The sequence below is a fragment of the Cherax quadricarinatus genome, chromosome 22 (genome assembly GCF_038502225.1).
Source record: "Cherax quadricarinatus isolate ZL_2023a chromosome 22, ASM3850222v1, whole genome shotgun sequence".
Taxonomy (NCBI): domain Eukaryota; kingdom Metazoa; phylum Arthropoda; class Malacostraca; order Decapoda; family Parastacidae; genus Cherax; species Cherax quadricarinatus.
In genome coordinates this window covers 8,162,299-8,184,992 of record NC_091313.1, presented here as the reverse complement: position 1 = coordinate 8,184,992, position 22,694 = coordinate 8,162,299, and the positions used below count along the sequence as shown (strand labels likewise).

The following is a 22,694-nucleotide window of genomic DNA, read 5'->3' as shown; positions in this document are numbered from 1 at the left end:
TCTGTATTGATAAAGCCACTGGATGGCGAAACGTCTGCAATAAAGATAACCAGATGTTGCACAAGTGTCTTAACTTATACTCGTTTTCTTAGTTTTCTCTGTATTAGGACTGAAGAAGCCACTCGCGGCGAAACGTTTCCTTTCATAAACGTCCTGAACTGCACATAAGTGTCTTTTTCCACATCTTGTCAGTATCACCATACCATTTTCCCTCCTGAAGTTCCCTGATATCTGTGTTTGAATCAATTATCCTACCTTTGTGTCATCGGCGAATTTGCTCATTTCACTAGTAATTCCCTCATCAAGTTCATTGATATAGGAGGCCTGGTCACAGACCGGGCCGCGGAGGCGTTGACCCCCGGAACTCTCTCCAGGTAATATATATTATAAACAACAACGGGCCTAAGACTGATCCCTGTGGAACGCCACTTGTTACAGATCCTCACTCAGATTTAACCCCATTTATGAAAGTTAAGACACATGTGCAACATCTGGATATCTTTATTGTAGACGTTTCGCCATCCAGTGGCTTTATCAATACAGATTCTAGGACATAATTGGAAGACAATAGAACTATATACAAAAGATGAGGTAATCAGTCCCTCAGCCTTGGAGTTAGTGTTCACAGCATCGTGGTGGAGGAGAATCTGGAGCAAAGGTAAGAAGACTGGCGGTTATATAGGCGTCAGTGGATAAGGACGTGCAGAAGACGAGGGCATAGTCACTGGTAGGCAGGATTTCCCAGTGGAAGTAGGTCCTTCCCAAAGAGATGGGTTAGTTGTAGTAGCCGTGAAGAAGGTCTTGTAGATGTCCTCTGAATCAGGTATTTTATACCTTTCTTGCACAACTTGTCAGACACTGCAACATCATAGAATCTTGGTTCAGAGGACATCTACAAGACCTTCTTCACGGCTGCTACAACTACGGTGCACTTCGCACCTACTCCAAGGTCGAGGGACTGATTACCTCATCTTCTGTGCATAGTTCTACTGTCTTCAAGTTATGTCCTGGAATTTGTATTGATTAAGCCACTGGATAGCGAAACGTCTACAATAAAGATACCCAAATGTTGCACATGTGTCTTAATTTCATCTTGTCGGTATTGTATACCATTCTTGTACAACTTGTCAGGCACTGCAACATCATGATATCTTTATTCTGAGGACATGTACATAACCTTCACGACTACTACTACTACAACTAACCCATCTCTTTGGGTAGGACCTACTTCCACTGGGGAATCCCGCCTACCAGTGACTATGCCCTCGTCTGCTACCCGTCCCATTTCCACCTGACGTTAGTATTTAAGCGTCAGGCGCCTTGCTTCTGCTTCTGAATCTCCACGACTACGGTGCACTTCGCACCTACTCCAAGGTTGAGGGACTGATTACTTCATCTTCTGTACTTAGTTCTACTGTCTTCAAGTTATGTCCTGGAATTTGTATTGATAAAGCCACTGGATGGCAAAACATCTACAACAAAGATACCCAGATGTTGCACATGTGTCTTAATTTCATCATATCAGACACTACACCTGTTTGAAAAGATAAATTAAAAAATATTAGTTAATGGTTTACAGAGTTCCATTTTGCATTCCTTAAAAACCCTTGAAAAAAGCTCATCAGGACCTGGTGATTTATTTTGTTTCAGTCGGTCTATCTGCTTCACAACCATTTCACTAGTGACTGTGATGTTACATAATTTATCTTCCTCAAGCCCACTATAAAAATTAATTACTGGGATATTGTTAGTCTTCCTGTGTAAAACCCGAGAGAAAATAATTATTTAAAATCAAGCACATTTCATTCTCTTTGTCAGTAAGATGCCCAGAGTTATTTTTAAGGGGACCTATCTTATCTCAAACTTTTGTTCTATACACCTGGAAAAAACTTTCTGGGTTATTTTTCGAATCCCTAGCAAGTTTAATTTCGTACTCCCGTTTACCTTTTCTTATCTCCTTTTTAACGTCCCTCTTAATGTCAATATACTGGTCCATAAGATGACTCTCACCTCTTTTGATACGTCTATAAATTCCTTTCTTCTGCCTATTATTCATCCATTTTGGGTCATTTTTATTCGATCTAATTTCTTTATACGGGATAAATGTTCTTTGGGTAGCATGTATAGTATTCAGAAAGCTGTCATATTGATAGCTCTCTTCGTTACCCCAGTCAACAGATGATCAGTGATCTCTAAGCCCATTGTAATCTGCTAAGCGAAAATCTGGGACCATTACTGAATTATCCCTACTGTCATACTTCCATTCTATGCTAAAGGTAATTGATTTGTGATCGCTAGTGCCGAGTTCCTCTGTAATTTCTAAATTATTAACAAGGGTTTCCTTGTTTGCCAGAACCAAGTCAAGCAGGTTATTTCCCCTTGTAGGTTCTGTCACAAACTGCTTCAAAAAACAATCCTGAACTACTTCTAAGAAGTCATTTGATTCTAAATTCCCAGTCAAGAAATTCCAATCAATCTGACTAAAGTTAAAGTCCCCTAGAATTACTACATTATCGTGCCTTGTGGCCTTAACAATTTCCTCCCATAGTAATCTCCCTTGGTTCCTATCTAAGTTTGGGGGCCGGTATATCACTCCTAGAATCAATTTTTCATGCCCCTCTGAAAATTCTATCCAGACAGTCTCGGTATGTGCTAGTTCAGACTTCATACCCGTTTTTATGCAACAGTTCAAGCGATCTCGGACATACAGTGCCACCCACCCCCCTTCCCGATACTTCTATCTACTTGGAACAATTTAAAACCCTGAATGTGACATTCCACAGGCATGTCCTGACTTTTGGAATTAAACCATGTCTCAGTGATTGCAAATACATCACTGTTACGTGCACTAGCTACTAATGTCAACTCGTCCATCTTATTCCTAGCACTATGGCTATTAGCATGATATATTTTTAAAGGCCCTCCTTTCTCTTTACCCTTCCTCCTCATTTCTGTTTTTCCACTAAATCTATTACTGTCCTTGTCACCTAGTGCCACTTGCTTATCAATATCCACCTCATTCTGCCTATTACTAGTTCCCCTAGAACTCATAATATTACTACACTGGGACTTCACTGTTTTCCCACCAAAACCCATACCACTAACTATTCCTAGTTTAAAGTCCTAACAGCTCCTTTCACTGCAGGTGCCAGTGCCCCCACCCCAGCCCTAGATAAGTGAACCCCATCCCTGGCATACATGTCATTTCTGCCATAGAAGAGGTCCCAGTTGTCAATGAATGTTACCGCATTTTCCTTACATAAGAACATAAGAACATAAGAAAGGAGGAACACTGCAGCAGGCCTGTTGGCCCATACTAGGCAGGTCCTTTACAATTCATCCCACTAACAAACATTTGACCTACCCAATTTTCAATGCTACCCAAGAAATAAGCTCTGATGTGCAAGTCCCACTCAAATCCAACCCATCCCACTCATGTATTTATCCAACCTAAATTTGAAACTACCCAAAGTCCTAGCCTCAATAACCCAACTAGGTAGACTGTTCCACTCATCTACTACCCTATTTCCAAACCAATACTTACCTATGTCCTTTCTAAATCTAAACTTATCTAATTTAAATCCATTACTGCGGGTTCTCTCTTGGAGAGATATCCTCAAGACCTTGTTAATATCCCCTTTATTAATACCTATCTTCCACTTATACACTTCGATCAGGTCTCCCCTCATTCTTCGTCTAACAAGTGAATGTAACTTAAGAGTCTTCAATCTTTCTTCATAAGGAAGATTTCTAATGCTATGTATTAATTTAGTCATCCTACGCTGAATGTTTTCTAACGAATTTATGTCCATTCTGTAATATGGAGACCAGAATTGAGCTGCATAATCTAGGTGAGGCCTTACTAATGATGTATAAAGCTGCAGTATGACCTCTGGACTTCTGTTGCTTACACTTCTTGATATAAATCCCAGTAATCTATTTGCCTTATTACGTACGCTTAGGCATTGCTGTCTTGGTTTAAGGTTGCTGCTTACCATAACCCCCAAGTCCTTTTCGCAATCTGTATGGTTAAGTTCTACATTATTTAACTTATAAGTGCTAGGGTTATGGACACTCCCGAGCTTCAGAACCTTGCATTTATCTACATTGAACTGCATCTGCCACTTTTCTGACCAAGAGTAGAGTTTGTCTAACTCCTCCTGAAGTTCCCTAACATCTACGTTTGAATCAATTATCCTACCTATCTTCGTGTCATCGGCGAATTTGCTCATATCACTAGTAATTCCTTCATCAAGATCATTGATATATATTATAAACAACAACGGGCCCAAGACTGATCCCTGTGGAACGCCACTTGTTACTGATCCCCACTCGGATTTAACCCCATTTATGGACACTCTTTGCTTCCTGTCTGTGAGCCATGATTCGATCCACGAGAGCACCCTTCCCCCAATGCCATGAGCTGCTACTTTCTTCAACAGTCTTTGGTGCGGAACTCTATCAAATGCCTTACTAAAATCTAAGTAAATAATATCAAATTCTTTATCCTGGTCAACAGCCTCAAAAGCTTTACTGAAGAAAGTCAATAAATTAGTTAGACAAGACCGGCCTCTTGTGAATCCATGCTGAGTATCATTAATCAAGCTATTCCTATCGAGATGGCTTCTTATAATCTCAGCTATAATTGACTCTAGTAATTTGCCTACAATTGAGGTCAGGCTTATTGGGCGGTAATTTGACGGTAACGACTTGTCCCCTGTTTTAAAAATAGGAATTACATTAGCCATCTTCCACATATCAGACACTGCACCTGTTTGAAGAGATAAATTAAAAATATTAGTTAATGGTTCACAGACTTCCATTTTGCATTCCTTTAGAACCCTTGTAAAAACCTCATCAGGACCCGGTGACTTATTTTGCTTCAGTCTGTCTATCTGCTTCACAACCATTTCACTAGTGACTGTGATGTTACATAATTTATCTTCTTCTGATCCACTATAAAAATTAATTACCGGAATATTATTAGTGTCTTCCTGTGTAAAAACCGAGAGAAAATAATTATTTAAAATCGAGCACATTTCATTCTCTTTGTCAGTAAGATGCCCATAGTTATTTTTAAGGGGACCTATCTTATCTCTGACTTTTGTTCTATAGACCTGGAAAAAACTTTTTGGGTTAGTTTTAGAATCCCTAGCAACTTTAATTTCATAGTCCCTTTTAGCTTTTCTTATCCCCTTTTTAATGTCCCTCTTAATGTCAATATACTGATTCATAAGATGACCCTCGCCTCTTTTGATACGCCTATAAATTCCTTTCTTATGCCCTAGTAGATATTTCAGCCTATTATTCATCCATTTTGGGTCATTTCTATTTGATCTAATTTCCTTATAAGGGATAAACGTTCTTTGAGCAGCATGTATTGTGTTCAGAAAACTGTCATATTGATAGCTCTCTTCGTTACCCCAGTCAACAGATGATAAGTGTTCTCTAAGCCCATCGTAATCTGCTAAGCGAAAATCTGGGACTGTTACTGAGTTATCCCTACTATCATACTTCCATTCAATTCTACATGTAATTGATTTGTGGTCGCTAGCACCCAGTTCCTCTGAAACTTCTAAATTATTAACAAGGGATTCATTGTTTGCCAGAACTAAGTCAAGCAGGTTATTACCCCTTGTAGGTTCTGTCACAAACTGCTTCAAAAAACAATCCTGAACTACTTCTAAGAAATCGTATGATTCTAAATTCCCAGTCAAGAAATTCCAATCAATATGACTAAAGTTAAAGTCTCCTAGAATTACTACATTATCGTGCCTTGTGGCCCTAACAATTTCCTCCCATAGTAGTCTCCCCTGGTCCCTATCTAAATTTGGGGGACGGTATATCACACCTAAAATTAATGTTTCATGCCCCTCTGAAAATTCTATCCAAACAGACTCTGTATGTGTTACTTCAGACTTAATACCCGTTTTTATGCAACAGTTCAAGCGATCTCGGACATACAATGCCACCCCACCCCCCCTTCCCGATACTTCTATCTACTTGGAACAATTTAAAACCCTGAATGTGACATTCTGCAGGCATGTCCCGACTTTTTGAATTAAACCACGTCTCAGTAATGGCAAATACATCTATGTTACCTGCACTAGCAACTAGTCTCAACTCGTCCATCTTATTCCTAGCACTGCGACTATTTGTGTAATAAATATTTAATGACCCTCCTATCTCTTTACCCTTCCTGCTCCTTTCTGTTATTCCACTAAACCTATTACTGTCATTGTCAATTAGTGCCACTGGCTTTCCAATATCCTCCTCATTTTGCCTGTTACTTGTTCTCCTAGTACTCATGTTACTACCCTGCGACTTCACAGTTTTCCCGCCAAAACCCATACCACTAACTATTCCTAGTTTAAAGACCTAACAGCTCCCTCCACTGCGTTGGCCAGTGCTCCCACCCCACACCTAGACAAGTGAACCCCATCCCTGGCATACATGTCATTTCTGCCATAGAAGAGGTCCCAGTTGTCAATGAATGTTACCGCATTTTCCTTACAGTATTTGTCCAGCCAGCAATTGACACCAATTGCTCTGGACAACCATTCATTTCCAACTCCTCTCCTTGGCAAAATGCCACATATGACAGGTTTCCCACCCTTCTTCCTAATTATCTCTATTGCTGACCTATACCTGCTAATCAGGTCCTCACTCCTACGTCTGCCAACATCGTTGCCTCCAGCACTGAGACAGATAATAGGATTGCTCCCATTACCTCTCATGATGTCATCCAGACGGCTAACAATATCCTTCATCCCAGCCCCTGGAAAACACACTCTCTGCCTCCTACTCCTATCCTTCAAGCAGAATGCCCTATCCATGTACCTAATCTGGCTATCCCCAACAACAACAATGTTTTTACCTTCCTTGGCGTCGTCCGTAGTGATGCTCCGAGTAGTCGACTCACATTCGCCAGGTAGCATTACACCACTTGTAGAATTCGTCATGACGTTCTCGATGGTCTTCGTTGGGGTTTCTAGGGATGTCTCACTCACGTCTGCCAATGCTTCCTTGGTGTTCGTTGTGGCATTCCCAGTAGAACACTCACATTCGTCAGGTAGCACCGAGAATGAGTTGGAAGTTTCCACGGCAGTCTTCTGGTTTCTCGTTGTTTCTGCCTCTCCAACCGTTTTCTTAATCTTCAGCTTGGTTCCATGTTGCCCGGCCACTGACCAAGCTCCCCTCTTAACCTGGGGACTCACAACAGGAGGATTACTACGAATCCTCTTGTTCTCCTCCGTTAATCGCCATATCTCCAGTTTAGCAACTCTGAGTATTACAGTATTTCCCCGGCCAGCAATTGACACCAATTGCCCTGGAAAATCATTCGTTTCCAACTCCTCTCCTTGGCAAAATACCACATATGACAGGGTTCCCACCCTTCTTTCTAATTATCTCTATTGCTGACCTATACCTGCTAATCAAGTCCTCCCTCCTACGTCTGCCAATGTTGCCTCCCGCACTGAGGCAGATAATAGGATTGCTCCCATTACCTCTCATGATATCATCCAGACAGAAGATTTCTAATGCAATGAATTAATTTCGTCATTCGTCTCTGAATGTTTTCTAACGTATTTATATCCATTCTGTAAAATGGAGGCAAGAACTGAGCTGCATAATCTAGGTGAGGCCTTACTAATGATGTATAAAGCTGCAGTATAACCGCTGGACTTCTGTTGCTTATACTTCTTGATATAAATCCCAGCAATCTATTTGCCTTATTACGCATGCTTAGGCATTGCTGTCTTGGTTTAAGGTTGCTGGTTCATCGCTGTCCCACATAAGAACATAAGAATCGAGGAACACTGCAGAAGATCTACTCATGTACTTATCCAATCTCTTTTAAAAGCTACCCAATTTTTTAGACTTCTTCACTCTACTCAGAAGATTGTCACATGCACCTTTTTCCACCTGATCCACCATTTCCATCCTGTATATAGCCACGTATGTTTCACCCAGGTAGATCTGTTTGTGACTTGATAAAGCCCACTGCGTGGGCGAAACGTTGTCAATAAAGGATCACATTATACTGCATATGTGTTTATATTCCCTCTCACTCATATATTTATCCAACCTAAATTTGAAACTACCCAAAGTCCTAGCTTCAATAACCTTTTCTTATCCCCTTTTTAACGTCCCTCTTAATGTCAATATACTGGTCCATAAGATGACTCTCACCTCTTTTGATACAACTATAAATTCCTTTCTTCATCCATTTTGGGTCATTTTTATTCGATCTAATTTCTTTATACGGGATAAATGTTCTTTGGGTAGCATGTATAGTATTCAGAAAGCTGTCATATTGATAGCTCTCTTCGTTACCCCAGCCAACAGATGACACGTGTTCACTAAGCTCATTGTAATCTGCCATGCGAAAATCTGGGACCGTTACCGTTACCTAGTTATCCCTACTATCATACTTTCATTCTATGCTAAAGATAAATGACTTACGATCGCTTGCGCCGAGTTCCTCTGTAATTTCTAAATTATTAATAAGGGTTTCCTTGTTTGCCAGAACCAAATCAATCAGGTAATTTTCCCTTGCAGGTTCTGTCACAAACTGCTTCAAATAACAATCATGAACTACTTCTAAGAAATCATTAGATTCTAAATTCCCAGTCAAGAAATTTCAATCAATCTGACTAAAGTTGAAGTCCCCTAGAATTACTACGTTATCGTGCCTTGTGGCCTTAACAGTTTCCTCCCATAGTAGTCTCCATTGGTCCTTATCTAAGTCTGGGGGACGGTATATCACACCTAAAATCAATTTTTCATGCCCCTCTGAAAATTCTATCCAAACAGACTCTGTATGTGTTATTTCAAATTTTATACCCGTTTTTATGCAACAGTTCAAGCGATCTCGGACATACAGTGCCACCCCACCCCACTTCCTGATACTTTTGTCTACTTGGAACAAATTAAAACCCTGTATGTGACATTCAGCAGGCATGTCCCAATTTTTCGTATTGAACCAGGTCTTAGTTAAGGCAAATACATCAATGTTACCTGCACTAGCAACTAATCTCAACTCGTCCATCTTATTCCTAGCACTACGACTATTTGTGTAATATATATTTAAGGACCCTCCTTTTTCTTTACCCTTCCTGCTCCTTTCTGTTATTCCACTACTTATTACTGTCCTCGTTACTGTTAATATTTATAATTTCAAAGCCTAAATCCATATTTCGACACTCTTTATTTTCCATTTCTAAACCCATACCTCTTAACTAATCCTAGTTTAAAGTCCTAACAACACCCTCAACTGAGTTAACAAGAAAACCCACACCTGCCCTTGATGAGTGAACCCTATCCCTGGCATACATGTCATTCCGGCCATAGAAGTGGTCCCAGTTGTCGACGAATGGTACTGCATTATCCTTACAGTGTTTGTACAATCAACAATTAATACCAATTGCTCTGGACAACCATTCATTTCCAACACCCCTTCTTGGCAAAATGCCACATATAACAGGATGCCCCCCCTTCTTCCTAATTATGTCTATTGCTGTCCTGTACCTCCTAACTAAATCCTCACTTCTACGCTTGCCTACATCATTGCCTCCAGCACTGAGGCAGATAATAGGATTGACCCCATTACTGTTCATGATGTCAAGCCGGCTAAGAATATCCTCCATCCGAGCCCCAGAAAAGCAAACCCTCTGTCTCCTACTCCTATCCTTCAAGCAGAAGGCCCTATCCATGTACCTAACCTGGCTATCCTCAACAACAATGTTTTTACCTTCCTTTGTCATCGTTTGTCATGATGATCCCAGTAGTCGACTCATATTCATCGAGTAGCATGGAGAATGGGTTCAATGTTTCCACAACAGTTTCCTGGATCTTCGTTGATTCTGCCTCTCCATTCGTCCTCTTGATCCCTAACTTTGTCCCATGCTTTCCAGCCACTGTCCAGGTTCCTTTCTTGGCTTGAGGATCCTCAGTCATTCGCTGTATCTCAAGCTTAGCCACCCTCAGTTCTTCCTTTAGCTGCTGGTAGAGTTGCACAAGAGAGGACATCTTGTTCAGACACACAGAGAGCACACAAGACACATCTTCACAGAGTTAAGTACAGGTCACCACTCTTAATAACTGAGATGCTTATGCAACATATGGGAATCTTTACTGAAGAAACATTTCGCCACATAGTGGCTTCATCAGTCAAATACAAAGCAGGAAGGTATAAAGAGAGGAGGAGTTTGAGGTAATCAGTCCCCCAGCCTAGAATCGATGTGTTTTTACAAAGAATTCTTCAACACTTGTCCAACCTTTGGACGAAGACCTACTTACACTAGTGGCAGGTCCCACTGTGATCCCGCCTCCTCTTGCATCGACTCACCTGACGACAGTATATAAGCCACCTCTCTGGCCCTATGCTGTACTTCCTACAAGAGTGATGGACTGAACACATCGATTCCAGGCTGAGGGACTGATTACCTCAAACTCCTCCTCCCCTTATACCTTCCTGCTTTGTATTGGACTGATGAAGCCACTGTGTGGCGAAACGTTTCTTCAATAAAGATTCCCATATGTTGCATAAGTCTCTCAATTCTTCAATTTATCTGTTTTCAAAACCATTTATCACGTCTCTTGATAGCATTATTTTCCCGTGTGCTTGATTTAATCTCGTGCAATATCTGCTCACAAGCAAATCTATTATGAAAAGTCCCTATAGCCTAGGTATGTAGTAGGATATACCATCTAGGTCTGTATAGGAACACTGTATGACGTTCTCACAACGATGAAATCGCCTGATGACGAATTTCTCAGAACTTATCCACGTCATTAAACGACGTGTGACTGTATTACAAAGACAGGTAATAAATTCAAGGCCTGTTGCACCCGACCATAACTAAAGTCAGCAGTCAAAAAGCAACTTGGCAATAAAGAACGAAGTGAACAAAGGGGTAGTTTTTCTTCACTCATATGTTCCTTCACCACTATGTATAGTATTTACATAGCTAAACCAGCAGTATAACGATAAGACAGAGAGCAGAGCCACTCATAACAAGTTGCACTTCAAAACATGAGAGTATGAGTGGTCTAGACCAACTTAAGAGAGTCCGCCTCACAGCCAGGCGGTCAAGCACAACATCACCTTGGCTGACGAGCCGGCGCTCACACTACTGGTTAGTTGAACTGGACAATTAATACATCAATGGGGCCCCAGTATTATATTCTGAGTTGTCAGTTCGCTGGTTGAGAGGGCATGCAAGTGGTGTGAAGAACGTTGTATAAACTGTAACACTCGACGCACACCACATGGTTTATACTGATTAAAAGTATTTTTGTATTGATTTTAGACTGTGTGGGAGTCAAGTTGCCAGTTTTTAAAGCAGTTTTATTAAATTGGATTTTCTTAAATAAAAATTCTAGTATTTTTCTTTATAGAATCATGTAGAAAATTACACGTTTTTAGTGTATTTTTAAATTTGATGGGGATTGACTTTCTGGTGGCCTGGTGGCTATAGCTCTCGCTTCACACGGCTAGGGTCTGGGTTCGATTCCTAGCCAGGGTAGAAACATTGGTTGTGTTTGTTTATACCTGTTGTCTATGTTCACTCATCAGTAAAATGAGTACCTGGGTGTTAGCCGACTGGTGTGGGTCGTATCCTGGGACATTGACCTAATTTGCCTGAAATGCTCAGCACAAGCGGCTTTTTATATAGTAGTATATCATTGATGTCAGCTAGACCTGTATACCTTGTACATGTACAAGGTATTATATTATATTATTATTTTCAGGATATAGGTCCTTCTGAGTTAACATGAAAATGCCTGATGAATTAGTCACAAGTGCAGCATCGTTAGAAGTTTTGCCATTATCAATACAATACATGAACATAATATTAAAACTGTAGAAACATATACATAATACAGTGGTAATCAGTCCCTCAGCCTAGGAGCAGGTGGTGACCACCGTAGTCTTGAAGAATCTGAAGCGCTGGCAGGAAGATTGGTGCTTTTATAGTGGAGTCAGATGAAGTGCAGCAGTCTTTTGTATATGTTTTTAGTCTTCAGATTATGTCCATATATTATATTGATAAAACCACTGGACGGCGAAACGTCTACAAAGTAAAGATATCCTGATGTTGCACATGTGTCTGATTCCTTATCTTGTTGGTATTGTATACCACTGATATGAAAATGCCTCTTCAATTAAACTTCAAAGCCGTTGTTTCTTAATGAAAGCTTTGAATTAGATTTGGCGTGTGATGTCCTAATTTGCCATTTTTTATTAAAGGAACTGTGATATTAGTTTTCATATGATAACTAATAAAGGCCGCTTTTGATTCATTAAACTCTTCACTGCTGATATTTAAATGAATTATATATTTACGCTGCACTCTGCACTCTTTCACTTGCAGATTTTACGGTGTGGGGGCTGGGGTTAGGCACTATGGGGACACCTTTTTCGGATCTTGCTGTGATTGAAATACACCTAGTTTATTCCTGTCTTCCATTTGAACACTTTAGCTATATCCTCTCTAGTTCTACTCTTCTCCAGAGAGTGCAAATTCAGAGCCTTCAGTCTATTTTCGTAAGAAATATTTCTGATACATGAGATCACCTTGGTCATCCTTCTCTGTATGATTTAAGAACATAAGAAAAAAAGAACACTGCAACAGGCCTACTGACCCATGCGGAGCAGGTCCATGTGACCCCCCCGGATTAGCCCAATGACCCCCCTCCCCGTATTAGCACAATGACCCACCCAGGCTGGTCACCTCCACTCAAGGATGGAACACGGCACCAGACCCAGCAGCACAAGCTAGTCAGGTCCAACTCACACCCACCCACACCCACTCATGTATTTATCTAACCTATTTTTAAAACTACACAACATTTTAGCCTCAACCGCTAACCAGACTGAGAGTCGAAGATCAAAATGAATTTTTTATGAGAGAGCCACAGAATTTGGTTGACACAAGCCTGTCTGGAGTTTACCTGGAGAGAGTTCCGGGGGTCAACGCCCCCGCGGCCCGGTCTGTGACCAGGCCTCCTGGTGGACCTAGGCTTAATGATGAGCTTATAGAAAGTGATCTTTAATGATGAGCTTGGGGAAAGTGATCACAAATCACTTAGTTTCAATATATCGTGGAATTACCCAGATAACTGCAATCAAATCTCTGTCCCAGATTTTTGAGGACGGGTAGACATGATTTCATCGTCTACCCGTCCTCATCATAGGTAGAGGTTGTTTTGATAAGGACCTGCCTCGCATGGGCCAGTAGGCCTTCTACAGTGTTCCTCCATTCTTATGTTCTTATGACATTCCTCAGGTCACGTGCGTCACATCTCACTCTCCGCCTATATATATAATGTCTTTCTACCTCTGTATGTTAGAAGTGATCAAGGTCCCAGGACCGAAACGTTTTCTAATAAATATGTTATAGTGTTTGCTTACGTGTCTTTCTAAACCAACATTATAATCTACACCTGGAAAGTCCTAGAGGGACTGGTCCCAAATCTGCACACAGAAATCACTCCCTACGAAAGCAAAAAATTGGGCAAATGGTGCAATATACTCCCAATGAAAAGTAGAGGCACCATTACTACTGTGCAATCTATATCTACAGGGCCTTAAACTCTAATATCAACCTTGACCTTAAACGCTTTCTTGATAGTTGTGACAGAACCCACAGGCATAACACCAGAAACAAACATCTCTACGACATTCCCCGTGTCCGACTAAACCTTTACAAAAATTCAATGTATATCAAAGGCCCTAAAATCTGGAATACCCTACCTGAGAACTCTAAAACTGCAGACACATTCATCACCTTCAAAACTACCATTAGAAAACATCTTATCTCCCTGATACACCCCGTCAACTAACTTCACGAATACCACCTGGTGGTTCACACTTACACTCGCACACTCATTTGACCATAAACAGAAATATTAATCTCAGTCTTAATATAATGAATCCTGTGATACTCCAATACTGAAACTATATACTGTGCCAAAACAAAAGCATTCACACTGCTAAACTCACAAAATAGTATTTAGTCACTTAGCCATAATACCAACTTACCTCAGAATTTGTAATATTTTACATTTAAGAATAAAACTAAGTATGCCCGAAATGCCTAGCCATGCTAAGCGTTCTAGTGGTACACTCTGTAATCTCAATTTTACTACATGTTAAACCAAACAATAACCAAATTTCTGTAAACTCAGCATTGTAATCCTTATAGAGAATAAACTTTGAATTTGAATTTGAATTTGAATTTGAATAAGAGAAAACAAATGTCTGGGGCACAAGACTATTGAACAGCCTCCCACCAGGCATAAGGGGAATTACCAATAGACCCCTGGCTAACTTCAAGAGGGAGCTGGACAGAAACCTAAAGTCAGTACCCGATCAGCCAGGCTGTAGTTCGTACGTTGGACTACGTGCGGCCAGCAGTAACAGCCTGGTTGATCAGGCCCTGATCCACCGGGAGGCCTGGTCAAGGACTGGGCCGCGGGGGCGTTGACCCCCGGAGCACCCTCCAGGTAGACTCAGTCCACAGCAGGATTCGAACTCAGCATCGGCTAAGTGCCCATACTTATCTGGGGTCTGTCTGTGTGGGACAAGTACTGCATATTTTGAAGCAGAGTGTGCAGGTTCGAATTCTGCTGTGGACAGAGATAATGTTTGTAAATAAATTCCCCCGTTTGCTGGTAAGTATATACATACACAATAAGAAAATGTACTTAGAAAATTATAAAATATAATTATAATATATAATTTTGTGTGCCTTATTATTTTTGTAATTTTTCAGCAAAGTTACGGTACAGTGATAGGATTAAAAATTTATGAAATTCTTTGAGGTGGCAGTGTGTAGAATGTTGTCCTTGGTAGTGACGCCGTCACTTTATGTCCATGTAACGTATCAGGCATTATCTGTAACCTGGTTATATTTATGTCTTTATATTCACCTTGAATTATGCTTCATGTCAACACAGAGAGGAAAATAGGAAGAGGATAATTGCTTTAGGTATTAAGTTTCTATTTGAATAGTATTTGCCGGTTTCGTGCCTTTGGCAACGATATATGTTCGTATGAAGAAATTCTCTTGAATATCAACTACGTTGTTTCACAATATTTTTGTCTTAACAAATGCACATGCATACATATATGTGAATAAAATGTTAATATAAACGATAGGCAGAAGTTTACATAAGTATATGTGGCATCTGTATGTGTAGATGCATTTGTATAATTGTCAATGAAATTAAGCCAAAGTCAGAGAAGAGATTGGAACACAGCGGCTGTACGGTTGTTGACGCCAGCAGACTCCGCCATTACTTGATCTGTCTGAGGACACTAGCTGCTTGAAGATTTCATCTAAAAACATCATGGACATGGCTGAAGATACCGGATTTAAATCTGAAACTCGTGACAGGTTAGGTTATAAAAATTTCATTAGTTATTGTGTATTACAAGAATGCCATAGCTGTAACTTATAAATATAGAGTTAAATTGGCTTAGCTTGGTTATCGATGATGAATGGCGGCGTAGGTGCTGTTGTACAGATACAAATGCACGCAAATGCGAAATAAAGGAATGCAAGGGGTCAAGACTGACGTTGTATATATTTTTGTATCATTCTTGAATTAACGTAGATAAAAGTATAAAGAATTGTTTGTAAGGTAGAGTTAATGTGTGTGTGTAGAGTGTAACATGAGGTGCTGGAGCACCAACACTGACGCTCCTACAGTCATCACTTCTAACAGGAATAATGTTAAGACGACTGAAGCGAAATTATTGTATTTTGGGATATCTTAGTTGTTGCTCTAGTGTTTCTCGTGTTGTGAAACACTGAGAAGCTACGTTTGTAGGTGTTAATATACCAATGGTGTTAATTTACCAATGGTATTAATATACCATTGGTATATTATGGAAATAAGTCACTCTGTCTGACTTTTTTGGGTTATCCTAGGTTCTCTACACATATGTTGCTATGTATGATAATTCTATGTAACTGTATTTGTGTATACCTGAATAAACTTACTTACTTACTTACTTACTTACTTACCACTGGTGTTAATATACCAATGGTGTTAATATACTTATTAACTTTTTTCACTAAGGTATTTGAGGACGTAGATCATGGTAATGAATATGATATTGTGTATATGGACTTCAGTAAGGCTTTTGACAGGGTCCCACGTCAGAGACTATTGAGGAAAATTAAAGCACATGGAATAGGAGGATTTATTATTATTATTATTATAATCAAGGGGGAAGCGCTAAACCCGGAGAATTATACAGCGCCTGGGGGGGATGTGGAAGGCATTCAGGCTTAATTCGGGGAACTGGAGCACAGATACAATTCCCTAAATCAAGAGCCTCTCACCAACATCAAGGAACCTTCCTTCAGGGGGGAATAGGAGGAGAAATTTTTTCCTGGATAGAGGCATGGTTGACAAATAGGCAGCAGAGTGTTTGCATAAATGGGGAGAAATCAGAATGGGGAAGCGTCATGAGCGGTGTTCCACAGGGGTCAGTGTTGGGCCCCCTGCTGTTCACAATCTACATAAACGACATTGATGAGGGCATAAAGAGCAACATAAGCAAGTTTGCCGATGACACCAAAATAGGCCGTCGAATTCATTCTGACGAGGACATTAGAGCAGTCCAGGAAGATTTGAATAGACTGATGCAGTGGTCGGAGAAGTGGCAGATGCAGTTTAATATAGACAAAAGCAAAGTTCTAAATGTTGGACAGGACAATAACCATGCCACATATAAACTAAATAATGTAGATCTTAATATTACGGATTGCGAAAAAGATTTAGGAGTTCTGGTTAGCAGTAATCTAAAACGAGGACAACAGTGCATAAGTGTTCGCAGTAAAGCTAACAGAATTCTTGGCTTCATATCAAGAAGCATAAATAATAGGAGTCCTCAGGTTGTTCTTCAACTCTATATATCCTTGGTTAGGCCTCATTTAGATTATGCTGCTCAGTTCTGGTCACCGTATTATAGAATGGATATAAATGCTCTGGAAAACATACAAAGGAGGATGACAAAGTTGATCCCATGTATCAGAAACCTTCCCTATGAGGATAGACTAAGGGCCCTGAATCTGCACTCTCTAGAAAGACGTAGAATTAGGGGGGATATGATTGAGGTGTATAAATTGAAGACAGGAATAAATAAAAGGGATGTAAATAGTGTGCTGAAAATATCTAGCCTAGACAGGACTCGCAGCAATGGTTTTAAGTTGGAAAAATTAAGATTCAGGAAGGATGTAGGAAAGTACTGGTTTGGTAATAGAGTTGTGGATGAGTGGAACAAACTCCCACGTACAGTGATAGAGGCCAGAATGTTGTGTAGCTTTAAAAATAGGTTGGATAAATACATGAGTGGATGTGGGTGGGTGTGAGTTGGACCTGATAGCTTGTGCTACCAGGTTGGTTGCCGTGTTCCTCCCTTAAGTCAATGTGACCTGACCTGACTGGGTTGGGTGCATTGGCTTAAGCCGGTAGGAGACTTGGACCTGCCTCGCATGGGCCAGTAGGCCTACTGCAGTGTTCCTTCGTTCTTATGTTCTTATGTGTTAATATACCAATGGTGTTAATATACCAATGGTGTTAATATACCAATGGTGTTAATATACCAATGGTGTTAATATACCAATGGTGTTAATATACCAATGGTGTTAATATACCAATGGTCTTCGGTTCAGGCATCATTGGCACACCAGTTAGTACAGTGGTTACTGTGAATGTAAGAGAATTATTGTTTCAGAAGTCGGTCAGAAGAGGAGGGAGGCTAGCTGCGATAATTATAATAATAATATCTTTATTTCTACAAGTATATATACAAGGTATACAGTCCTAGCTGACAACAATGACCTACTACATAGAAAGCCGCTTGTGTTAAGCATTTCAGGCAAATTAGGTCAGTTTTGTCCCAGGATGCGACCCACACCAGTCGACTAACACCCAGGTACCCATTTTACTGATGGGTGAACATAGACAACCAGTGTAAGGAAACAAATCCAATGTTTCCACCCTTCGCTGGGAATTGAACCCGGACGCTCACCATATGAAGTGAGAATTTTTGCCACTAAGCCACAGGGCCTGGGAAAGGGGTAGACAAAGTTATAAGAAAATATCTGTATGACCTATAGAGGTTTAGTGCATTTTGCTAATTAGAAAATAGGTGCATTACACTAGGCCTTCCAGCCTACACTTGCTCCTCTCACCAACCCAGTGTCATTTGTACCATATTTCCATGTTTACCTGGAGAGGGCTTCGGGGGTCAGCGCCCCCGTGGCCCAGTCTGAGACAGGCCTCATGGTGGATCAGGGTCTGATCAACCAGGCTGTTACTGCTGGCTGCACAAGCTGACGTATGAACCACAGCTCGGGTGGTCAGGTACTGACTTAGGTGCCTGTCCAGTGCCTTCTTGGAGACAGCCAGGGATCTATTGGTAATCCCCCTTATGTATGCTGGGAGGCAATTGAACAGTCTTGAGCCCTGGACACTTCTTGTGTTGTTTCTTAGTGTACGTGCGGCACCCCTGCTTTTCATTGGGGGAATGTTGCATCTCCTGCCGAGGCTTTTGCTTCCATAGGGAGTGATTTTCATGTGCAGGTTTGGTGCTGGTATGTGATGCTATCATTTATAGTTTTGTGATCAGGTGACAAGCTTGTCTGTGAGTTGTGCATTATTTTTGTCTCATTGTTAGAACCAAGTTAAGTGGGTTATTATATCTGTCATAGACTATGTAAATATTGAGCTACTATTGAAGGTTGCTCCTTAATGGAACTCTTGGCATATTGTATTTTATAATATGTACGGCTATTGAAACAAAATAGTTATTTTTTATGCAGATTATTATGGGACATAGTAGCAAGAATAATACCTGTATTTTGGATAGAATGCATTCCTCAAGGGCCAGTCATTAGCATTCACTCAGTGCTATGACTGGCCAGTCACATCAATCAGGTGATGTTCCAAAACAGTCAGAGTGAACATAAATAGATATAAATTTTCAAAACATAATCTTGAATTACTTTTTATTATTACTTGTAAATTCACTTCTGTTATACAATTTGACAATGTTGCATGCAACAATGCAAGTACCACAAGAATAATTTATTAGGATAGGTCAGGTCATGTTACACGAAATTGGCATGGTGTGTTAAATTTTGTTAGATTAAGTTTAAATTCAGGATTATTTTAGGTTACGGTAGGTTACATTATGTCAGCCAGTGGTTTTATTAATCCAATACAGGGAATAAGATTCCAAGTGGGTGAAATCATCGGTGGATAAATTGCGCCCAGACTGCTAACTTTGTGCCTGTATATTTCTGTAAGTTTTGGGGTCTGGGCAGTGAAAGGGCTAAAAACAGTGTAAAACATTAGACATTCTTCGAACTAAAATAATGTTATCTTTGTTTATTAATCACATCTTCAGGCTTTTCCTATGTTACACTTGCCCTCCATTTTGTATTCCTCACCACAAAGAAAGATTTACCCTATTTCTTGGATAATAAAATATAACCAGGAATGATTGGTCATAGTTTATGGCATCCCAGTAATTTAATCGAATCTAGTAAAAACCCATACAACAGATCAGGGGCTGTAGGGGGGAGGGTCTTGCTTGTTCTCAGGAATATCTTCAAAAAAAAAAATATTTTTGCGACTTTGAGCCCAATTTCAGATTACTTCCAGTGTTGAAACCAACCAAAATCATCTCTAGTGTAGTAGTATATCTTTAATTCAAATGATACAAAGAAACCAATAAAACCATAAGAACCATCCTAGAAAACACTTTTAAGTTGCTATTTTAAACCAGGCACAAGGTCAGAGTTTTGCTTTTCCAATCATGCACTGCTTGGGGCAGGATTTTTTTTATAAGGTGCACACTTGCCACATAGACCCATTTGCTCATGTCTAGGCCAAAATTTGCTGCTCACAGCTTATCTGAGGGAGCTGAACTCAAAAGCATATCTACGTATGAGACAGTGAACGGCTTAAAGGTGCTGTGAATTATTTGTACTATCATGTCACTGTCAATAACTGCTTGGATGTACTGGTATGTCACTTTCAGTGTAAAGGTTAAATATATGGCTTAGTTATACTCCAGGTAGTTAATGTTTACATTATGATTGCTCTTGAAGTTCCCTTAGCATGCAAGAATGTTCTGAAAGTTTAAAAGCTTAAAAGTTTAAGCTCCACCAAAAAACTTAGCTTCACCTTAAAAAGCTTAAAACTTTACCTTAAACTCCACCAAAAAGCTTAAAACATTACCTTACTCAACCTGCAAGAATGTAAATGTGGCTTGAATTATTGTTTTGACAGGTCTCGTTCTCCTGTTGATGAGGACAGTCGTGACATGGATGGTGAAAATGACCGTGGTGGTGATCGTGATCGTAATCGTCGCATGGATCGTAGTAGGAGAACAGATAGATCAAGGTAATAAAAACGAGAAATATATCTGCATACCTGCCATAAGGCAATGCAGTTGTCTACCATAAGGTAATGCAGTTGTCTACCATAAGGTAATGCAGTTGTCTACCATAAGGTAATGCAGTTTTGTAATTGGATGTAGTACTTTTTATATTTTTTTTTCCTTTTTAATACGTCTGCCGTTTCTCGCTGAGGCAGGGTGACCCAAAATGAAAGAAAGAACCTAAAAAGAAAGAAAAAAAAGCTAATCAGCATTCAACACTTTCACCATCACTCATACACAATCACAGTCTTTGCAGTGGTGCTCAGATATGACAATTTAGATGTACCTCCAAACTGCCAATATCCCAAACCTTTCCTTTAAAGTGCAGGTATTGTACAGTGGAACCTTGGCTTACGAACGCCCCACCATGCGAATTTTTCAGGATACAAACCGTCGTTCGGTCGATTTTTTGCTTCTTGATATGAATGAAATTTCAGGATGCAACCTTCCCCCTCGAGGGAGGTTCATTAAATAAATTAATAAATAAGATATTTATTTCTTTGCAGAGGTTATAATGTGTTTACATATCATAATATGATTGGAGCAAAGAAAGCCACTATCATACTAATAGACTACTTAAGTCTAGATAGGTGAAAAGTGTACTAGTTGTGGTTACCAATTTTTTGCTGATGGTGGTGCCAACTACTGGCAGCCTTTTGAAGTTTCTCCCTACTGTTATTATTATTACTATTGTATTATTATATTATTGTTATAATAATTATTATTATTGTTATTATTAGTGGTAGTAGTACAGTGGACCCCCGCATACCGATTTTAATCCGTGCAAGAGGGCTCATTGGTATGCGAAATAATCGTTATGCGAATGAATTTTCCCCATAAGAAATGATGGAAATCAAATTAATCCGTGCAAGACACCCAAAAGTATGAAAAAAAAAAATTTTTACCACATGAAATGTTAATTTTAATACACACAAACTGAAAAAGGCATGCACAATTACATGACACTTACTTTTATTGAAGATCTGGTGATGATTGATGGGATGGGAGGAGGGGAGAGAGAGTGTTAGTGTTTAGAAGGGGAATTCCCTTCCATTAAGACTTGAGGTGTCGAGTCCTTTTCTGGGGTTACTTCCCTTCTTCTTTTAATGCCACTAGGACCAGCTTCAGAGTCACTGGACTTCTTTCGCACAACATATCTGTCCATAGTGGCCTGTACCTCTTGTTCCTTTATAACTTCCCTAAAGTGTTTCACAACATTGTCAGTGTACAGGTTGCCAACACGGCTTGCAATAGCAAGCTGAAGTTTGCAATAGGGTTAGCCTCAAACCCTTCAAAATCCCTTTTGTCTACACATTCTGGCCACAGTTTCTTCCAAGCAGAGTTCAAGGTCTTCTTAGTCACTCCCTCCCAAGCCTTACCTATAAGGTTTACACAATTGAGGATATTAAAGTGCTCTCTCCAAAACTCTCTTAGTCAGTTGAGTTTCTGAAGTCACTACAAAGCACCTTTCAAACAGAGCTTTTGTGTACAGTTTTTTGAAGTTTGCAATAACCTGCTGGTCCATGGGCTGCAGGAGAGGAGTGGTATTAGGAGGCAAAAACTTCACCTTAATGAATTTCATGTCCCCATAAAGTCGCTCTGCCACGTCTGTAGGATGACCAGGGGCATTGTCTAACACCAGGAGGCACTTAAGTTCTAATTTCTTTTCAGTTAGGTAATCTTTCACATTGGGGGCAAATGCATGGTGTAACCAGTCATAGAAAAAGTCCCTAGTGACCCATGCCTTACTGTTTGCCCTCCACAGCACACACAAATTCTCCTTGAGGACATTCTTTTGCCTGAACGGTCTGGGAGTTTCAGAGTGATACACTAATAAAGGCTTCACTTTGCAATCACCAGTAGCATTGGAACACATCAACAAAGTAAGCCTGTCTTTCATAGGCTTATGTCCTGGGAGTGCCTTTTCCTCCTGAGTAATGTAGGTCCTGCTTGGCATTTTCTTCCAAAACAGGCCTGTTTCATCACAATTAAACACTTGTTCAGGTTTCAGTCCTTCACTGTCTATGTACTTCTTGAATTCCTGCACATATTTTTCAGCTGCTTTGTGGTCTGAACTGGCAGCCTCACCATGCCTTATCACACTATGTATGCCACTACGCTTCTTAAATCTCTCAAACCAACCTTTGCTGGCCTTAAATTCACTCACATCAGCACTAGTTGCAGGCATTTTTTTAATTAAATCCTCATGCAACTTCCTAGC

At 40.2% G+C, this 22,694-nt stretch overlaps 1 protein-coding gene across 2 annotated transcripts in view; it reads left to right on the top strand.

The window, feature by feature from the left end:
- Positions 1-15,248: 15,248 nt before the first annotated feature.
- Positions 15,249-22,694, top strand: part of rump (heterogeneous nuclear ribonucleoprotein rumpelstiltskin) — a 170,214-nt gene continuing 162,768 nt past the window's right edge. For both annotated transcript variants that reach the window (XM_053778279.2, XM_053778278.2), the window contains exons 1-2: positions 15,249-15,407; positions 20,323-20,436. In XM_053778279.2, the coding sequence (XP_053634254.1) occupies positions 15,361-15,407; positions 20,323-20,436 (161 nt within the window). In that variant the 5' untranslated portion in view covers positions 15,249-15,360. The remainder of the gene's footprint in view (positions 15,408-20,322; positions 20,437-22,694) is intronic.